This window comes from Lagenorhynchus albirostris, chromosome 10, assembly GCF_949774975.1.
Source record: "Lagenorhynchus albirostris chromosome 10, mLagAlb1.1, whole genome shotgun sequence".
Lineage (NCBI taxonomy): Eukaryota > Metazoa > Chordata > Mammalia > Artiodactyla > Delphinidae > Lagenorhynchus > Lagenorhynchus albirostris.
In genome coordinates this window covers 66,699,379-66,716,138 of record NC_083104.1, presented here as the reverse complement: position 1 = coordinate 66,716,138, position 16,760 = coordinate 66,699,379, and the positions used below count along the sequence as shown (strand labels likewise).

Genomic DNA, 16,760 nt, shown 5'->3' with positions numbered 1-16,760 from the left:
AGCTCCGCAAGAGGAGGGGGACTGTTTTGTTCACTGCTCTGTTGAGAACAGTTGCTGGTGTACAGTAGGGTCTGAATACACACTCACTGAATGAATGAATGAATGAATGAATGAAACCTTGACTTTTCAGAAGCTTTAACAATAGGATTAAGTCCATGGGGAGAAAAATCAAACAAGTAATCTGAACTTGGAGAAACCTCAAAATAAGGATTAAATAAATATAACCTCATGATTTCTTAGATTTCTCATATTAGAAACGTATCCAAGAAAACCTGCAAAAGTCCACGACAAAGTCTCTGTGACTTTCACTGGTACGTGCTCAGTATTTAATCAGGCTACTCTCCAGCAGCTTGTTTTGCTTAGCACTTCTAGCATCCTGGGCATGAGGCAGGGGTGAAGTCTTGACCTTGGCCAGGCCCCCTGCATGGGTGGTAATAGGCCCAGAGCCACTTTCATACACCGTAGGGATGGAAGGAACCCAAGAAATCATCTCGCCAACAGCTTTGCCTTCAGGAAGCAACACGTTTGAACCATTCCAAACCAGAGAGTCCATCTATTTTTATAAGTTCTCCTTGTATAAAAATTTGTCTCTAAATGTGAGATTTTTGGCAAGTTAGTCAACCCCCTTGCTCATCAGCTTCCTCATCTTTGAAATGGACATAAAGATATTAACTACCTTTCGTGACTAATGTGAAGACTGAGGAATATGGCACAGTATACAGCATAGTGCCAAGTATACTGTAAGTGTCCGACAGAGCTGTTATCACTTTACTCTTTTATTTGTAAATAAACAGGTCCTAGCATTTCACGCTGAGCATTGGCCTGGACTCTAATTCTGATTAGGTCCTTACCTTAGTTCTAAGTCAGTGAATGATCTGCTATTCCCCAAACTCCTTGATATTGGTAGATCTACTTCAACCTTCCCTTGAAAGTTCATGGGTACATACAGTTCCAATTATGCAGTACAGATACAGAGATGCAGCTTCTCATTGTATGTGAGAACTGTCCCAGGCCTCCTCAGTATATACGGATGTTACAAATTATAAATGCGCCAGGTAAACAAAATAGTTGGGCCTAACATTCTGGAACCTGGCTTGAATGAGGGCAGAGGCAGCAGGCAGTAATTGTAATGTGCTAGACTAAAGAAACTAAGGTTCAAGTGCTAGTCTGTCACATCTAGCTGGGTAAGCAAGCTATTTCACCTCTCCTGGTTTCAATTTCCTCTTTACAAAACAGGGGTATGTACCAGGTCAACTCTATAAAGTTCCTTTTGAGCTCTAAGACTCAATGATTCCACAGAAGGGTGAAAGCCAAGAGGGTGGCTGGCAGGGTCAAAGCAGATATAAAGATATGAGGCCAGGGGCGGGGGTGGGTAAGAACTAAGAATGTGAATGTGAAGAGAAAACTGCAGGTTAATAAGAGAAAGGACTGAGTCAAACAGTAAGTCAAACCTTACCTATAAGGGTGCAGACTGGGAGGATGAGCTGGGCTGAATGCCTAGGAAAAGACTAGTTCAGGAAAATTCTAAAGGGCCAATGGCTTGGAGGACCATTTATTTTTGGATGTGCAGTACCAGCCAGAAAGAACCTTATATCTTCGGGGACTAGGGAGCTGAGAGAGAAGGCATCTGGTGACCTGAAAGAGTGTTGAATTCCAAAATCAAACTTACAGCTAGACTCTTCAGGTATACCATGTAGCTACAAACTACTCATATCAGAGGTTAAGAGCTCAGACTCTGAAGATGGGCAGCCTAGGTTCAAATCATGGTTCCATGACTCACTAGCCTTATTAGATCAGGCAAGTGAGCTAATCGCACTCTACTTCAGTGTCTTCATCTGTAAAACAGACATAAAACCAGAACCTACTGCATAGGGATATTGTAAAGATCAAATGAGCCAATATATGGAAAGCCCTTTGAACAGGGCCTGGCATCTGGTAAGTACTAAATAAGTCAGCTTATTTTCTGCTGCAGAGTGGGATGTTTACATGACTCACTGCAGAGTCACTTCATTCACTCCATGAAGAGGAGTTAGGGGCAGGGTATCCTACCCAAGGCTGAAACTTAGAAAAAGAACAACTTCTGTTGCCTTTTGTTCCCTGGGTAGAGTCAAGCGGAAAACCCACCAGTGGTCAGGAAGAAACCTAGCAGCACTGGAGGTGGTGAAGCTGGTAGGTCACTGCTGCTCCCTTCAAGGAGTGTCAGATGATCCCCAGGAGCATTAGGCCAGCCCTTAAGGAAACAGTACGCTGAAGGGCTTTCCCATGGGAGCTACATTCACTTTACATTCTCCCTCGACATTTACTTTAAAGGTATTGCTAAGTAGTCCTAACTGAAAGGCAGCTGCTTTGGGGTACCATGACAATAGGAATGAGTTATATATTTTTTACTTTTCAGGCCCAGCAGTTTGCCCTTCTTATACCTAGTTCTCCCCAATATGTTTCTATTCACCACTTAATTATGCATTCTTAAGTTTCCTTCCAAGTGCTAAGCAAAATGCTGTTAGTTTTACATGTCTACAGCTTCCCAGAATTATCACACATAGGAAAATAGGGTGCAGTATCTCCATTTACAAGTAAAAGCAGCACTTTAATAGAATCAACAACATTAAAGACCTAAAACCACACCCTTCCAATGCTCTCTCTTTACAAGTGAGCTCTAAGGACTCATTTTTATTTCTATCTGCAAGGCAAAATATTCATTTGGAGTGGCCAAACAACCTGGCTTGTTGACAAGACACCTATGTTTCTTGACTTTTTAAACTCCGATACACAGAATGAGCAATCACTGTCCATTGACTATTATTGCTTAACTCAACAGTCTGTGGAGATGTGCTTTATAAGATGGGGAGAAAGAAAGTAGGTGCCATCAACTTGGTCCTAAAAATTGTTGACTTCATCTCATGTGCCAAAGAGTAGAAAACGACTTTAGGGAGGCTGTGAGGGGAAGACAGGAAAGGAGGCAGATGCATCCGAGGCAGCAGCACAGGCTGGCCTAACTGACACGTTTCTCTGGCTCTTTCCCCTACATGCTCTGGACCTTCCTGATAGGAGCTGGAAACTTCATTTTTTTGAGCTTTGTTGTTTCAAAAACAACCTCCCCAGTAAATACAAGAAAGTTATATATTTGGAATTTAAACGTTTAAATACATAAGTTGATTTTTTTAAAAAAACTTACGAGGCTGGGTTTTTGTTTTACAATGTTCCTTTCCTCTGATTTTGATATAATTCTCGAAATCTTTCCATGATTTCCTCAAGTGCACAAAAATAGCTTTCAAAGGAGACCCAAAGCAAGTGATGATTTTTATGACTGATTAGATCTTGGCTTAAAGAGTAGCATTATGATTATAAAGCTTAGTTTCAACTGCTAAATATTTTTTGAAAACACTGAAGAGAAAACATACTTCCTCAACAGTTATGCTGAAGCCTAAAGGTTTCAGAACACAGTTAAACAAAAAGTTCTATAATCCATTTGTGATATTAACTTACATATTCCTTCATACAGGCAAATAAGATAAACACTAAGATAAAACAATAATAAATGAATAAAATAAAATCCCCAAATAATACCCCCTTATTCTTTCTCAAAAGTAAATTTCGAATCTTACCACATTACACTATTCTCAAAAGGGAACTCCTCAAATGGTCTATTGGACCAGGAATTCCTATGCTACCATTGATACATTGTTACTAAATTTAAGTGCTTCTTTAATTCAACTTATTGGCAAAATTGTATACGCAGGAGCACTACATAGTGAACTGTGAAACAGAGAGAAAAGACTCAATTGAAAGAGAGGGATATACCTAGACAAAAACCTAGCCAACAGGCTAAGGATTATTCGAGGATATGGACTCAGATGCTTTCAATAAACCAATAGCTATTTATTAAAATCTATTATGGATAGGGATCACAGGAGAGAAAACAGTAGAGTAAGATACAGTCAAATCCCTCCTATGAGCGAAAACACTCATCCCCATCACGTGTGTTTTATAATCAGGGGGCTTGAATTTGGCTCCACCCGTTGTGTTTCTCTGACAAGCTTCTTAATCCTCTGAGCCTCAGTTTCTCAATCTGTAAAATGGGGTAATAAAACCCTCCCATAGAGTTTCCCTGAGGATTGAATTAAATGAGACAACATAGGGAAAGTGTCTCTCGTTAGATGTCAGTAAATGTTATTTCCTTTCTCATGATATACTGCCAAGAAAGCCGTATCTAATAAATAACAAATGCAGTATTCTACCTGGAAAGGGTCTGTCTGCATCACCCCCATGCAGAGGAACTCCCTTATTTTCTGGCATATACTTCTTGGTAATGGGCAAAGACATCAGCCGGATGTGATGGATGAGTGAGCGCCAGGTATGAGCTCCAGAAAGCACTGGTTCAGGTGGTAATGGGCTGAAAGGTTGAATCACAAAGTAGGCAGTGAGCAAGATTAATCCCAGGGTTACGACGACCTATAAGGAAAGACAGGAAATGGATTAATAATTGTTACAGCAAACAAAATACTTTTAGGCCAAGGAAAAAAAACAGGCATGTTCTACTATTTCCAGTGTGCTTTAAGAACTAATCCATTTTCATAAACAAGCCATTGACATTCACTTCTGAAAGCATTTAAAGCTTGAGAACTGTGAGGACTGCAAGGCTCACCAAGCTTTTATCATACAGACCAGGGGCTATGTCCATCATTTAAAAATATACACAGACACAGTTAATGATAAATACACATCTTTCATCTAGAACATTTAACAAAGTAATCAAATTTGCTAATAACACATCGTAACAAAGAGTAAAGGCCAATTTATTCATAGAAAAACCAAGGTTCAGTGGTGGAATCAGTCAACAGTAATATTTGGGGAGAATGTTGAAGAGTTTGTGCTCTAAGCTATTTCCAAGTCAGAACACATTTTTACCTTGTACACAGCTAGAAGGAGGGGATACTGGGGTGGCCCCCTCTGAGGTTCATTCTTTTCCAGTAGCTGTCTGATAAATTTTTCAATTGCTTTCTCTGACATGCCACACTGATGGCCCGTCTGTCTTACCAAATCAACAGTCTCTGAAAGTTTGTCATAAATGCTGAGCTCATTAGCAGCAAGATCCATGTCTTCTAATACAAAATCCCTGAGAGAGAAAGAAAATGAATGCAAAAAGAAAGATGGTTTCTTTAAAGTACTTCCTCCACAGAGTTACTTCCTATAGAACAGTGCTTTTTGACCAGCTTTTTGACCACCTGTGGGGAAGGAACAATTCTTCTGTAAAACACAATGAATACACTGAGACAATGTCAAGATGCAATACAATTTTTAAGTGTTTTTTAATTGTGGGCTAGTAATAAATGGTTCACAGGCCAGCACTGGTTTCCAAACACTTTGAGGAATACCTGTCCAGGGCACAATAAATCCCTAATGGGACTCAGAAACACTAGTGCCATCCAAAATGATTTCTGAAACCAATCACAGGAGATCTGCTGCTGGTAATTTACTAAAATAAAAAGAAATGGAATATGGAAAGTGTTGTTGATCAATTATTTCTTTCCTTTCACATCAGATGAACCTTTTAGCAACACAAGGGGAGGAACTTATCACTGAAGGCAAGATTTGCAGAGGAACACATTGATATGCTTTGTTCCTGACAGACCAAGAATTTCAGACAACACAAAACCATGGCATGGTAGCGCTTCAGACTTAGCAGGTTGCAGTTCTCATGCTTTTCTGAAAATACAATCTCAGACAATAAAGGGCATTCTGTTTATATTTTACATACTTAAAGGTCTAAGATCTATAACTCATTTCAAAATTCAATTTGCATTCTAATATTTTAAAGCCAGATTGTTTCACAGTGGCCATAGAATCAAAGGCAAAAAAGAATTCTCTCTGTATCATGTTTCACAGTGGCCACAGAATAAAAGACAAAAATTAAAGGCAAAATAGAATTCTCTGTATCATTTGTAAAATGAAATAAAAAAGTTCTTTTTGAAAAGTGCTTGTGCTACAGAACAATGTTTTTCTTCATTTGTAGGAGGAAAAGCAGTGCTTGGGATCTGTGCTCTCTTCTGTTGGTTGGGTTTTGTTGTTGTTGTTATTTTCTTGCTTTTACATTGCAGAGGGTCCTCTTATTTCACATATTTCATCCCCAAGGTGTTGCTAAGATCAAAAAGCACTGACATGGTACAACTATTTCCTCAGTAAGGAGATGCTGCCCCCTGTAGAACAGAGGACAACAGTCATGAAGCTCCAGCAGAAGAGGTCTGCACTGCCACAAACCAGCACACATCCCGGCATAGCTCCTCTTCTAACAATGCCTCCTCTGATGACTCCTTCCCTTTGGTCCTCTTTCTATTAACCTTTTACTTCACTGGTTCTTAACTGTGCCTGCACATTAGAATCACCTAGAGAGCTTTTAATGAATGCTCATACCAGGGCCCCAACCCAAGACCAACTAAATCAGAATCAGACTTCTAATGGTGGATTAACAGGCAGGTAATTTAGACTTTGGGGATTGGGAGAGGGAGGGAGGAACCCCACATTAAAGGGGACACAACCTTTCTCCAAACTCTCTGCCGTTGCTCAAACTGTTTTTTTAAGACCACAAAGGCCTTCATTTCAAGGTTCAGGTAAAAGGATGGTGAAAACTCTATTTTAAAATGTGTAGTTTTGGGAATTCCGTGGCGGTCCAGTGGTTGGGACTCAGCGCTTTCACTGCTAAGGGCCCAGGTTCAATCCCTGGTCGGGGAACTAAGATCCCACAAGCTGTGTGGCGTGGCCAAATAAAATAAAATGTGTATTTTCCACAAATGGTGCTGGGACAACTGCATATCCACATGCAAAAGAATGAAGTTGGATGCTTCCTTATACCACAGACAAAAATTAACTCAAAACGGATAAAAGACCTCAACTTAAGAGTTAAACTATAAAACTCTTAGAAGAAAACAAAGGGGGAAATTTTTATAATACTGGATTAGGCAATGGCTTCTTAGATATGACACCAAAAGCACAAGTAGCAAAAGAAAAATAAATTGGACTACATCAAAATTAACAATTTTTGTGCTTCAGATGATACCATCAAGAAAGTAAAACGACAACCTACAGAATGGGGGGGAATATTTGCAAATCATGTATCTGTTAAGGGACAGGTATTCAGAGTTCATAAAGAATTCTTACAACTCAATTATAAAAAGACAAATACCCAATTAAAAATGGGCAAAGTATTTGAATAGATATTTCTCCACAGAAGATATACAAATGGCCAACAAACTCATGAAAAGATGTTTAACATCCTTAGCTATCAAGGAAGTGCAAATCAAAACCACAATAAGATACCACTTCTCACCCACTGGGGTGACTATAATCAAAAAGTCAGATAATAACAAGTGCTGGCAGTGGAACTCTTGTACACTGTGGCTGGGAATGTAAAATGATGCAGCTGCTTTGGAAAACAGTTTGGCAGTTCCTCAAAAACTCAAATGTAGAGTTACCATATGACCCAGGAATTCCACGTGTATGTACCCACGATAATTTAAAACAAATATCCACACAAAAACTTGTATGTGAACGTTTAAGCAGCATTATTCATAATAGCTCAAAAAATGGAAGCAACCCAAATGTCCATAAATGGATACACAAAATGGATATTAATAATATCCATACAGCAATAATATTCATACCATGGAATATTACTGGACAATAAAAAGGATTAAAGTACTGATACATGCTACAACATGGATGAACCTTGAAAACATTATGCTAAGTGAAGGAAGACAGTCACAAAAGACTACGTATTACATGACTGCATTTATATGAAAAGTCAAGGATAGGCAAATCTATAGAGACAGAAAATAGATTAATTAGGGGTTGCCTAGGGGAGGGGATGGGGAGGAATGGGGAGTGACTGTTAATATAGGGTTTCTTCCTGGAGTGACAAAAATGTTCAAAACAAATTGTGATGGTTGCACAACTTTGTGAATATACAAAAACCACTGAATTGTACATTTTATAATGAATTTCACGGTGAATTTCATGGCATAGAAATTATATCTCAATAAAGATGTTGTAAAATGTGTACTTATAGAATCTGAACTTACCCTGTTGTGGCATTTATTACACTCATTGCTATGATTTTGGCTAAGTCACTCGGTCTATTTCCTCATCCAAAAGATAAGAGGATTGAACCAGAAAGTTTTTCAAGTTTCCTCTAGCTCTAAAATTCTAGGAGTATATGAATATTTCAGGAAGCAGAAAAAATTCAATACATTAGAAATTAAAGCCTTATGTCCAATTGCATTCCTATATTACCATTTCTTGTTATGCCATCTGATATGCCAGGTGTTGTGCTAAGCACTGCAGAAACATTATCTCAGTAAATCGTCACAGCAATCCCATAAGGTAAGTGTGATTAATCCCGTTTCACAGATGTGGAAACTAAGGCTCAGAAAGGTTTCATAACTCGCCAGGATGTGAACACAAGTATGCCTGACTTCAGGGCTCGTGCTTTTAATCTTTATGCACGCTGCCTCCCTTACCAAGTATGTTCCTATTCTGAGCAGGCAGTTCCGAAACCACAACACCGTGTCCCTTGATTATCACAAATGAGTGGTTGAAAACTGGAAAGTGATCGACTACAATGATTCCTGAAAAAAGAATAAAGCAATAACTTATTACAATATTTTTCACATCTTGCTTTTGTGACCAGTGATTCCAGAGACACAGCATTTTCCTGTTTAAATGAACAAAGATATTCCAAGCAAGCAAGCAAGCTACAATAAATTATCCAACAATACCCAGTCAAAATCCATTAAAACTCAGTAGAGGACCAGAAAAGGAAAGCAGTGGGAATTCTAAAAAAAAAATTCCAGTAAAAAACTTTAAAGATTTGAGAGATGGGGGCACCTGTAGGTATCCTCAGGGAGAAGAGAACGTCACATTGGTGTGCACTTAGGGGCACCATGAAGGGGAAAGAAGTGCAGGTGAGGCTAAAAGGAGAACCAACTATCATCGGTTTTGAAGACTGTTTCACAATCTTTGTAAACATCTGCCCACTTTTGATACGCATAAAAATCTCATTAAACTCCCAGTTTGTGTTGCAAATAGGGTTTTTTTTTATTTCAAGTATACAATGGTAATATGATACTGAATACATACATTTTTGCAAGCTGTACATCCTTCTTCTCCGAGATTCTGACACATTTCTCAAGTTATCAGAAGGGTAGTTACTAATAATTTAGTGAAGTTTTCAAGAGCACATGGAGGTCTTGATAAAAAGCCTTCCTTTAGCCTTTGGTAAGATCAGTGGTTCTCAACTGGGGGCAACTCTGCCCCTGAGGGGATATTTCGAAAGTCTGGAGACATTTGTGATGGTCACACTTGAGGGTACTACTGGCATCTAGTGGCTATGACGTTAATTAAACGACAAAAAAATCTTGTCCCTTTAGGTCAGACTATAGAGCAGCTCCCTTGCTGCGATCTGCTGAAAGTCAACCCTTAACACGACAGTTTGTATTAAAAACAAAAACAAAAAACTTGTCCCTTAAAAAAAAACCACACAAAATCATGGCTAAGCATCAAGTATATTCATTTAGACTGAGTGAAATCAGCTGAAGCTTCATGGCAATCCCTTTACCTCCAGAAAGAAGGTCCAACTCTGGCAGAAATGAGCTTTGCCACAGAGGGAAGTTCCGATGAGCGAGCTTGACTCTTAACAGTGGCTTACACCTGCAAGGGCACAGGCAGAATCACTTGCAGAGTTGCAAAAATCAAGGTATCATGCACCACCTTGGATATACTGAATTGTCAGAACCTTGGGAATGGGACCCAGGTGCAGATTTCAAACCTCTTCCCTGCTGATTACAGACACACCTCACAATTAGGAGACATTGCTGTGGAACAGTGGAATCTCAACTGGGGTGATTCTGCTCCAGAATCATAGCTATTAAAATGAGTAATTCTCTAACATCACCTAATATCTAGTCCACAGTCAAATTTCCCCCAAAGGTCCAAAAAAAAGAAAGAAAGAAAGAAAGGCAAGCCATATAACTTTTTAGAAGTCTAGGATCCAACCAATGATCACATTATCACAGTGAGCTGTCATGTCTCTTTGGTCTACTTAAATCTACAATAGATGCTGGTGTGTGTGTGTGTGTTTTTCTGGCCTTTTATGACATTGACATATTTGAAGCAGGAATCCCCACATCTTTAAACATATTTCTACTTATTCCTATCTTCACCACTTCTAGTTTCTACCATTAAAAAAAAAAATCCTTCCTCTTCAGATTTCCAGAGCTCATACTCTTCCTCCCTTCAGAGCCAAGCTCCCTTAAAAAAAAAAAAAGTATCACTTCACCTTCTTGTTTCTCAGGTCACCATTCATTTCTGACCCCCTCATGCCACTGATACTGCTCTCACTAAGGTCACCAAAGGCTTTCTACACATGCCAAGTCCAAAGGACGTTTTTTCAGTTAACACCTTATCTGACCTCTCTGCAGCAGCTGCCATTGCTACCCATTATCTCCCTCAAGGGCTCTCAAACCCTGGCATAATTCTCTTGTTCTCTTCTGAGTCTATGTCCCGGAATGTTGGTATTCATCATGGTTGTCCTTGACCGTCTCATTCCCTCCACGGCTTTAACCACCAGCTATTAGTGATTTCCAAATCTCTTCTCCAGTCTAGAACTCTCTCCAAAACTCAAGACCCATCTATCTAACTACCTACCAGACATCCTGGCCCAAATTTCCTATAGTCCCCTATATGTAATGTGTTCCTGACTTATTTTTCCCCTGCAAACCATTTCTCCTACTATATTCCTTTTCTTAATTAATGGAAACACCAGTTCTCCAAATTTAAAACCTCTCCTCCTGCTTCTTCATCCCCACTAATGAACCAATCACCAAACCCTCAATTCTACATCCTGTATAGGTCTCACATTCATCACCTCTTCAGCTCTACGTGAGCGGCAGTCAAGGCCCTCAACATCTCTCCCACACACCATCACAAAGATATATTTAATCTCTATATTTCCAATCCTCTTTCTCCTTTCTGATCCATCCTCTACAAGTTATTTTTCTAAAACACAAATTGGTGCACATTGCTCATCTATTTAAAGCACCCTCCTTGACTTCCCATGCCCTGCTAGGGAACAATTTAGCATGGTGGTTAAGAACACAGGCACCAGAGTTAGAAAAAGCTGAATGCAAATACTGGATTCTCCATCTACTGTGTGGCCATGAGTCACTGTTTACCCTCTTTAAGCCTCAGAGTTTTCATTTATAAACTCTTTAAGCCTCAGAGTTTTCATTTATAAAATGAGGATAATTGTGTCTTTCCAACCATGTTGTTAAGGGATTATAAGGTGATGTATCAAAAACATCTGTCTCAATACCCAAATTAAATACTTAATAATTATTATAAGATGAAGTCCAAATTACTTAGCATGGCCCTTTATGATCTGGTTACTGCCTACCTGTTCAGTCTCATTTCCCATTCCTCCCTCACAGTTTTCATTGCCATACTATTTCACATCTTTTTGCTTTTGTACACATAATTTCCTTTGCTTACAAAACCTAGCCCCCAGTGCTTTGCCCAATGACTGAATGCTATCCCAACCTTCATTTTTGCCCTATGAACCTTAAACACAACTCTATCATTTTGTATTACATCTACTTCCTTGTCTTCCTCTCACACTAAATTGTTTCTTGAAAGCAGAGATAAGTGGAGAAAATAACAACACAAATAACAGACATGGAAATTCACCTCAGAGACATGGAATCTTATCAGTGTCTGTTGAACAAATTTATAGAAAGGACCTAAAGTGATCATTCTGTTCTCAAACTAATTTGATGTAAGTAATGGTTCATTTATTTTACTTTTTCTTCTTATTTTTTAAAAATACATCAGCCTAATGAGAGGTTAGGTGAGCAAGTTAGGAACTTTTCACTTGGATATTTTTTGTGGAGTTTGAGAGCAGCTGTGGAAGAATAGGGATTCACACTGGGTCTTGAAAATTGTTTTGGTCCAAAGCAGAAAGGGTAAACAGAGCCTATAGTATTCAAGCTGGGCGATGTGAACTTCAGTCAAAACTTCAATGTAGGGCTTCCCTGGTGGCGCAGTGGTTGACAGTTCGCCTGCCGATGCAGGGGACGCGGGTTTCTGCCCCGGTCCGGGAGGATCCCACATGCCGCGGAGCGGCTGGGCCCATGAGCCATGGCCGCTGAGCCTGCGCGTAAAACTTCAATGTAGCAAAGCTAAATTTGGTTAAGGCATGTTGTTCCTTAGAGGGAAACTGTGATAACTCAAACTCAAATAAGCAAACTTATTAAGGGAGAGATGCCCAAAGAACATTTCACCATGGGAACAACTAAATGAGCAAACAGAAAAAGCCAGAATAATAAGTATCTGGGAATAGTCTCTATTATAAGGAGACGACCAAATACTTTAAAAGAAGTATACTGGTGAATACCAAGGCTATGCAGGCTCTTAGACCAGAAAAAGTGTGGCTTGAAGGGTTAATGGTCTTAAAATACTACGCGGAACACGAGGCAGGCAAACTTCCTTGTTCTAAAAGGAGATTACAAACAGCTCATTTACTTGGGTTAATAAACCAAGTCATATTCCTTTCTGAAATCCGAGATGCCATGTTTATCATATACCAAGATCACACTTTAAAAAAGCATTCTCTCCCTAACAATTATTAGAAAAAGATGTTTCGGAGGGGTGTCGGGGAATCTACTCTCAACCTACCAAAAAGAAAAAAAATTAGAAATCTGTCAAAAGGGCAGTGAAATCTAGACTTCGCTAGCACCGCTGTGTTGGACACTGCTTATGACGCCCGCGAAACAAGTTCAATTAGGGTCGAACTCGCTTTGCTCACCCCGGCAGAGCCAAGGGAAAAAAGAGGAAAAATCACAAGGGAATCGACCCCGGGGGAGTTGCAGGAGGATGCCGTCAGTCTGCAAAACGCCAAAGGCTCAGAAAAGGGGTCAGCGCAGGGGCAGGAGTGGCAGTGGCCCCGAAAGGTGGGCTGCGCGAGGATGTCATAGACGGGTGCGGTGACGAGGCTGTCACGAAGTTGCCTCCCCCCTCCCGGCCTCGGGCCCCAGTCACTCACATGCGGGGCCCGCGCCCCCTCGGGCTCCTCCCGCCTCGGGGACACTAAACTGCCGGGCGTGGAGTATAGGCCGACAACTTCCTGCTTCCGGGCGCGGAACCCGGAAGCAACTCCTACGCCAAAGGCGAGGCAGCGCTCTTTCTACCCGCCCCACGCTTCCGTCAGAAGCCGAAAGCACAAAGACTCGGAGCGCTCGGGAACTCTCGCGAGATCTGGAGAGAACGGGTTCCTGCTCCCCCTGGCGTTGTTCCTTGCTCCTCGGTTCTCTTCAGTTCTTGCCAGGGTTTCTCCTCTTCGTGGGCTACCACGGACTTCATAGCTGAACTGATTCATTCAATGAGCGTTTGCTGAGCCTACTACGTGCCAGGCAGCGTGTTAGGCATTAAGGGGTGGGAGTGGGAGGGATAATGTAAATGGTGGGCAGGCCCTTACCCTTGGGATCTAAAAGAAAGGCAGGAAAACAAATCACTCGGATTTACACACTGCCCACTCATTAATGTTAATTGAGAGTTTACTCTTTGCCAGACATTACAAAGGACTTTACATTCGCGAAGCTGCTTCATCAACCTCCATTTACCCTCATACCAAACAAGCTGAAGTTTATGGAAAGGTTAAATTGCTCGAGATTACACTGGAAGCTCCCTCTGTTCAGGTTCTGGTGTGGAACAGGCCGTGTGAATGTTGAGCTGAACTGAATTAGGACATGGTCCCTAACATGGGCTGTTAACAATCTTCTCGGTGAGAAGAAAATCTGACACAAGCAGTTAGACAACGATGGAAGGCGTCACTGAATTAAAGACCAAGAAGAGAGAAGGGGAGAGAGTCTGCTGTAGACAGGAAGAGTAGAGAGGTTTTCTGAAGGAGTTGGAACAAGGACATGGGCGAAGTTTGGGAAAGCATTGCAAGGAAAAGGACTAGCTTGGGCAGAGGTCTGGAAGTGGGAATGCTGGTGCCACATTTAAGACTTGGATAATAAAATAATAGGAAATCAGGCTGGAGAAGTCAGTGAGTGGTCAATGATGAAGAGCCTTCAAGCCCAGGCCAAGTGATTTGGGACTTTAATGGGCAAAGGGAAGCCATTTAATACTTCATGGCAATATCTTGTAGTATTTCGGGAGGAGGGCTTTGGCTGCTGTGTGTAAGATGTATTAGTGGGGGGAAGCCAAAAGGCAGGGAACCCAGCAAAGGGGCTTCTGAAATAATCCTGTGTTAAAGGTCTGAAACAGCGGTGGGAGTGGGAAGGAAGGGATACAATTTGGGGATCTTTGGAAAAAAGAACTGACACGTCTTGATGTGTCACTCATAGGGAGCAGAGAGAAAGAGGATGATCTTCAGGTTTCCAGCTCAAAAAATGATGTTTCTGTAAAAGTTTATAATTTTGTTTTTAGTAAGGGACATTTATTCAGAAGACACATTAAGCTTAGATACAGAATAAATGAAGTATTATACAAGCTACAATTCAATAGTGAATTTAGAAAAGGAATCCACGCCTCTTTGTCAACTGTGTCCTGAAGTCACTGACACCTAATGTTCTCTTGGGGACAAAAAGGCCAACAAATACTGAGCCTCTTGAGGAAGGATTTGGAATGAACCAGCAAGACGCTGTCTTATTCTTGTGTTAAACCCCAATACATCCTCATTTTACCCTAAGCCTCCCAAGATATACAGTAAGGAACTACATAAAGTCCAAAGAAAGGAAACTCAGATAACAGACAGAAAGGACCAATGATGAAAACTTTTCCATCCAGCTCAAGGGTCATAACACAAAACTGCAGGAAGTCTAAAATTAATTATACCTTACATTAGCACAACACTCATCAGTCTAAAAAGCTATTTTCTGTCCATTAGTCATTCAATGAAACCTGAGCATCCTATGTTCAGTCCTCTTCAAGGAGGGCACAAAGATGAAGGAGGCACAGTTATACTTTCAAGGAGCTCACTGTCTACTTTGACCTTTACAACCTTGTATACCCTTATTCCTGCTTGGCAATTAAGGAAACTAGGATTGAACTGTGGTCAAGAGCACAGGCTCACAGCTGTGGTACTTTGAGCAAATTATTTAATCTCTGTAAGCCTCAGTTTCCTCAAAGTAAAAAGGGAATAGTCATATCTACCTCCTGTGGGTTTGAAGATTAAGTGTTGTCAAAAGTTCAGAAATAAGCTACAAGGATATATTGCATAGCACAGGGAATAGAGCAATATTTTATAATAACTATAAGTGGAGTAAAACTTTTAAATATTGTGAATCACTAGGTTATACACCTGAAACTTACAAAATATTGTAAATCGACTGTACCTCGGTTTTTGTTTTTTAATTTTTATTTATTTATTTATTTATTTATGTCTGTGTTCGGTCTTCGTTTCTGTGCGAGGGCTTTCTCTAGTTGCGGCGGGCGGGCCTCTCACTGTTGCGGCCTCTCTTGTTGTGGAGCACAGGCTGCAGACGCGCAGGCTCAGTAGTTGTGGCTCACGGGCCTAGTTGCTCTGCGGCATGTGGGATCTTCCCAGACCAGGGCTCGAACCCGTGTCCCCTGCGTTGGCAGGCAGATTCTCAACCACTGTGCCACCAGGAAACCCCTGTACCTCAGTTTAAAAAAAAATTTGTTTTAATCTTTGGCTGCGTTGGGTCTTCATTGCTGCATACGGGCTTTCTCTAGTTGCGGCAAGAGGGGGCTACTCTTCGTTGCGGTGCGCAGGCTTCTCATTGCTGTGGCTTCTCTTGTTGTGGAGCACGGGCTCTAGGCTCAGGGGTTTCAGTAGTTGTGGCACGTGGGCTTAGTTGCTGTGTGGCATGTGGGATCTTCACAGACGAGGGATCGAACCCGTGTCCCCTGCATTGGCAGGCGGATTCTTAACCACTGTGCCAGCAGGGAAGTCCCTGTACCTCAGTTTTTTAAAATTTTCAGAAATAGCAGAAGTAAAAAACTGGATCACTGGAATAGTAGTAAAAGTTTATTGCACACACACACAATCACACACACACACACACATACACACAACAGTTTGCAAACTGGGGCACTCAGAACATGGAAAGAGGCTCAAAGGTATATTTTTATAAAGCAGCTTATACAGTGAGGAGGCAGTGGTTGTTTATTCTTCACAGTGGTTGGTTATACTATTAAGAGTTTTCCTAGTGATAGGGAATGGGTTAAAAGTGGTTACCTCACATTAATTTTGGGGAAGTTTAGGTTTCCTTTATGATTTTCAGAGGCATTAACAAGAAGGGGCCCAAGTTAAGTTTTGCTTGTTTTACAGAATAAGCTAAATTAAGTTTTACTTGTATGACTAATCTGATTTGTCTGCTCAGGGAATTTCCAAGTCTGGGCTCCATTTGTGTTTGATTTTTAACAATGTGAAAGTACACAATAGTCCTTAGCTGGATGCCAGGCACAAAGTAAGCATTCATTTAGCCATCATCATTAAGTGGTGTGCAAAGCATTTACTATATGTTTATTTACCCCATTTCTTTTTTGTCCTCCCTCCAAACCTCATCTCATTGCCTCTACTTTGCTTCTCTTTGATCCTGAGCAAACTCTAACAACCTTGGGGCATCATCTATCCCAGCCACAGTCACTCTAAGCCTTGCTCTAGCCCTAATCTATTTGATCTTCATTCTCCTGTCTCTCCCTTTCCTTATCTCTCATTTTCTTCCCTGTCCTTCCCTCTCCCC

General features: G+C 40.8%; 1 protein-coding gene across 7 annotated transcripts in view; it reads right to left on the bottom strand.

The window, feature by feature from the left end:
• C10H6orf89 (chromosome 10 C6orf89 homolog) overlaps positions 1-13,184 on the bottom strand; it is a 29,066-nt gene extending 15,882 nt beyond the window's left edge. The window contains exons 1-4 of one of the 7 annotated variants that reach the window (XM_060162752.1): positions 13,091-13,148; positions 9,611-9,702; positions 4,909-5,116; positions 4,239-4,452 (exon numbers count right to left, since the gene is read on the bottom strand). In XM_060162752.1, the coding sequence (XP_060018735.1) occupies positions 4,239-4,452; positions 4,909-5,097 (403 nt within the window). In that variant the 5' untranslated portion in view covers positions 5,098-5,116; positions 9,611-9,702; positions 13,091-13,148. The other 6 variants (XM_060162754.1, XM_060162750.1, XM_060162753.1 and 3 more) reach the window with 6 other exon arrangements.
• Positions 13,185-16,760: the final 3,576 nt, after the last annotated feature.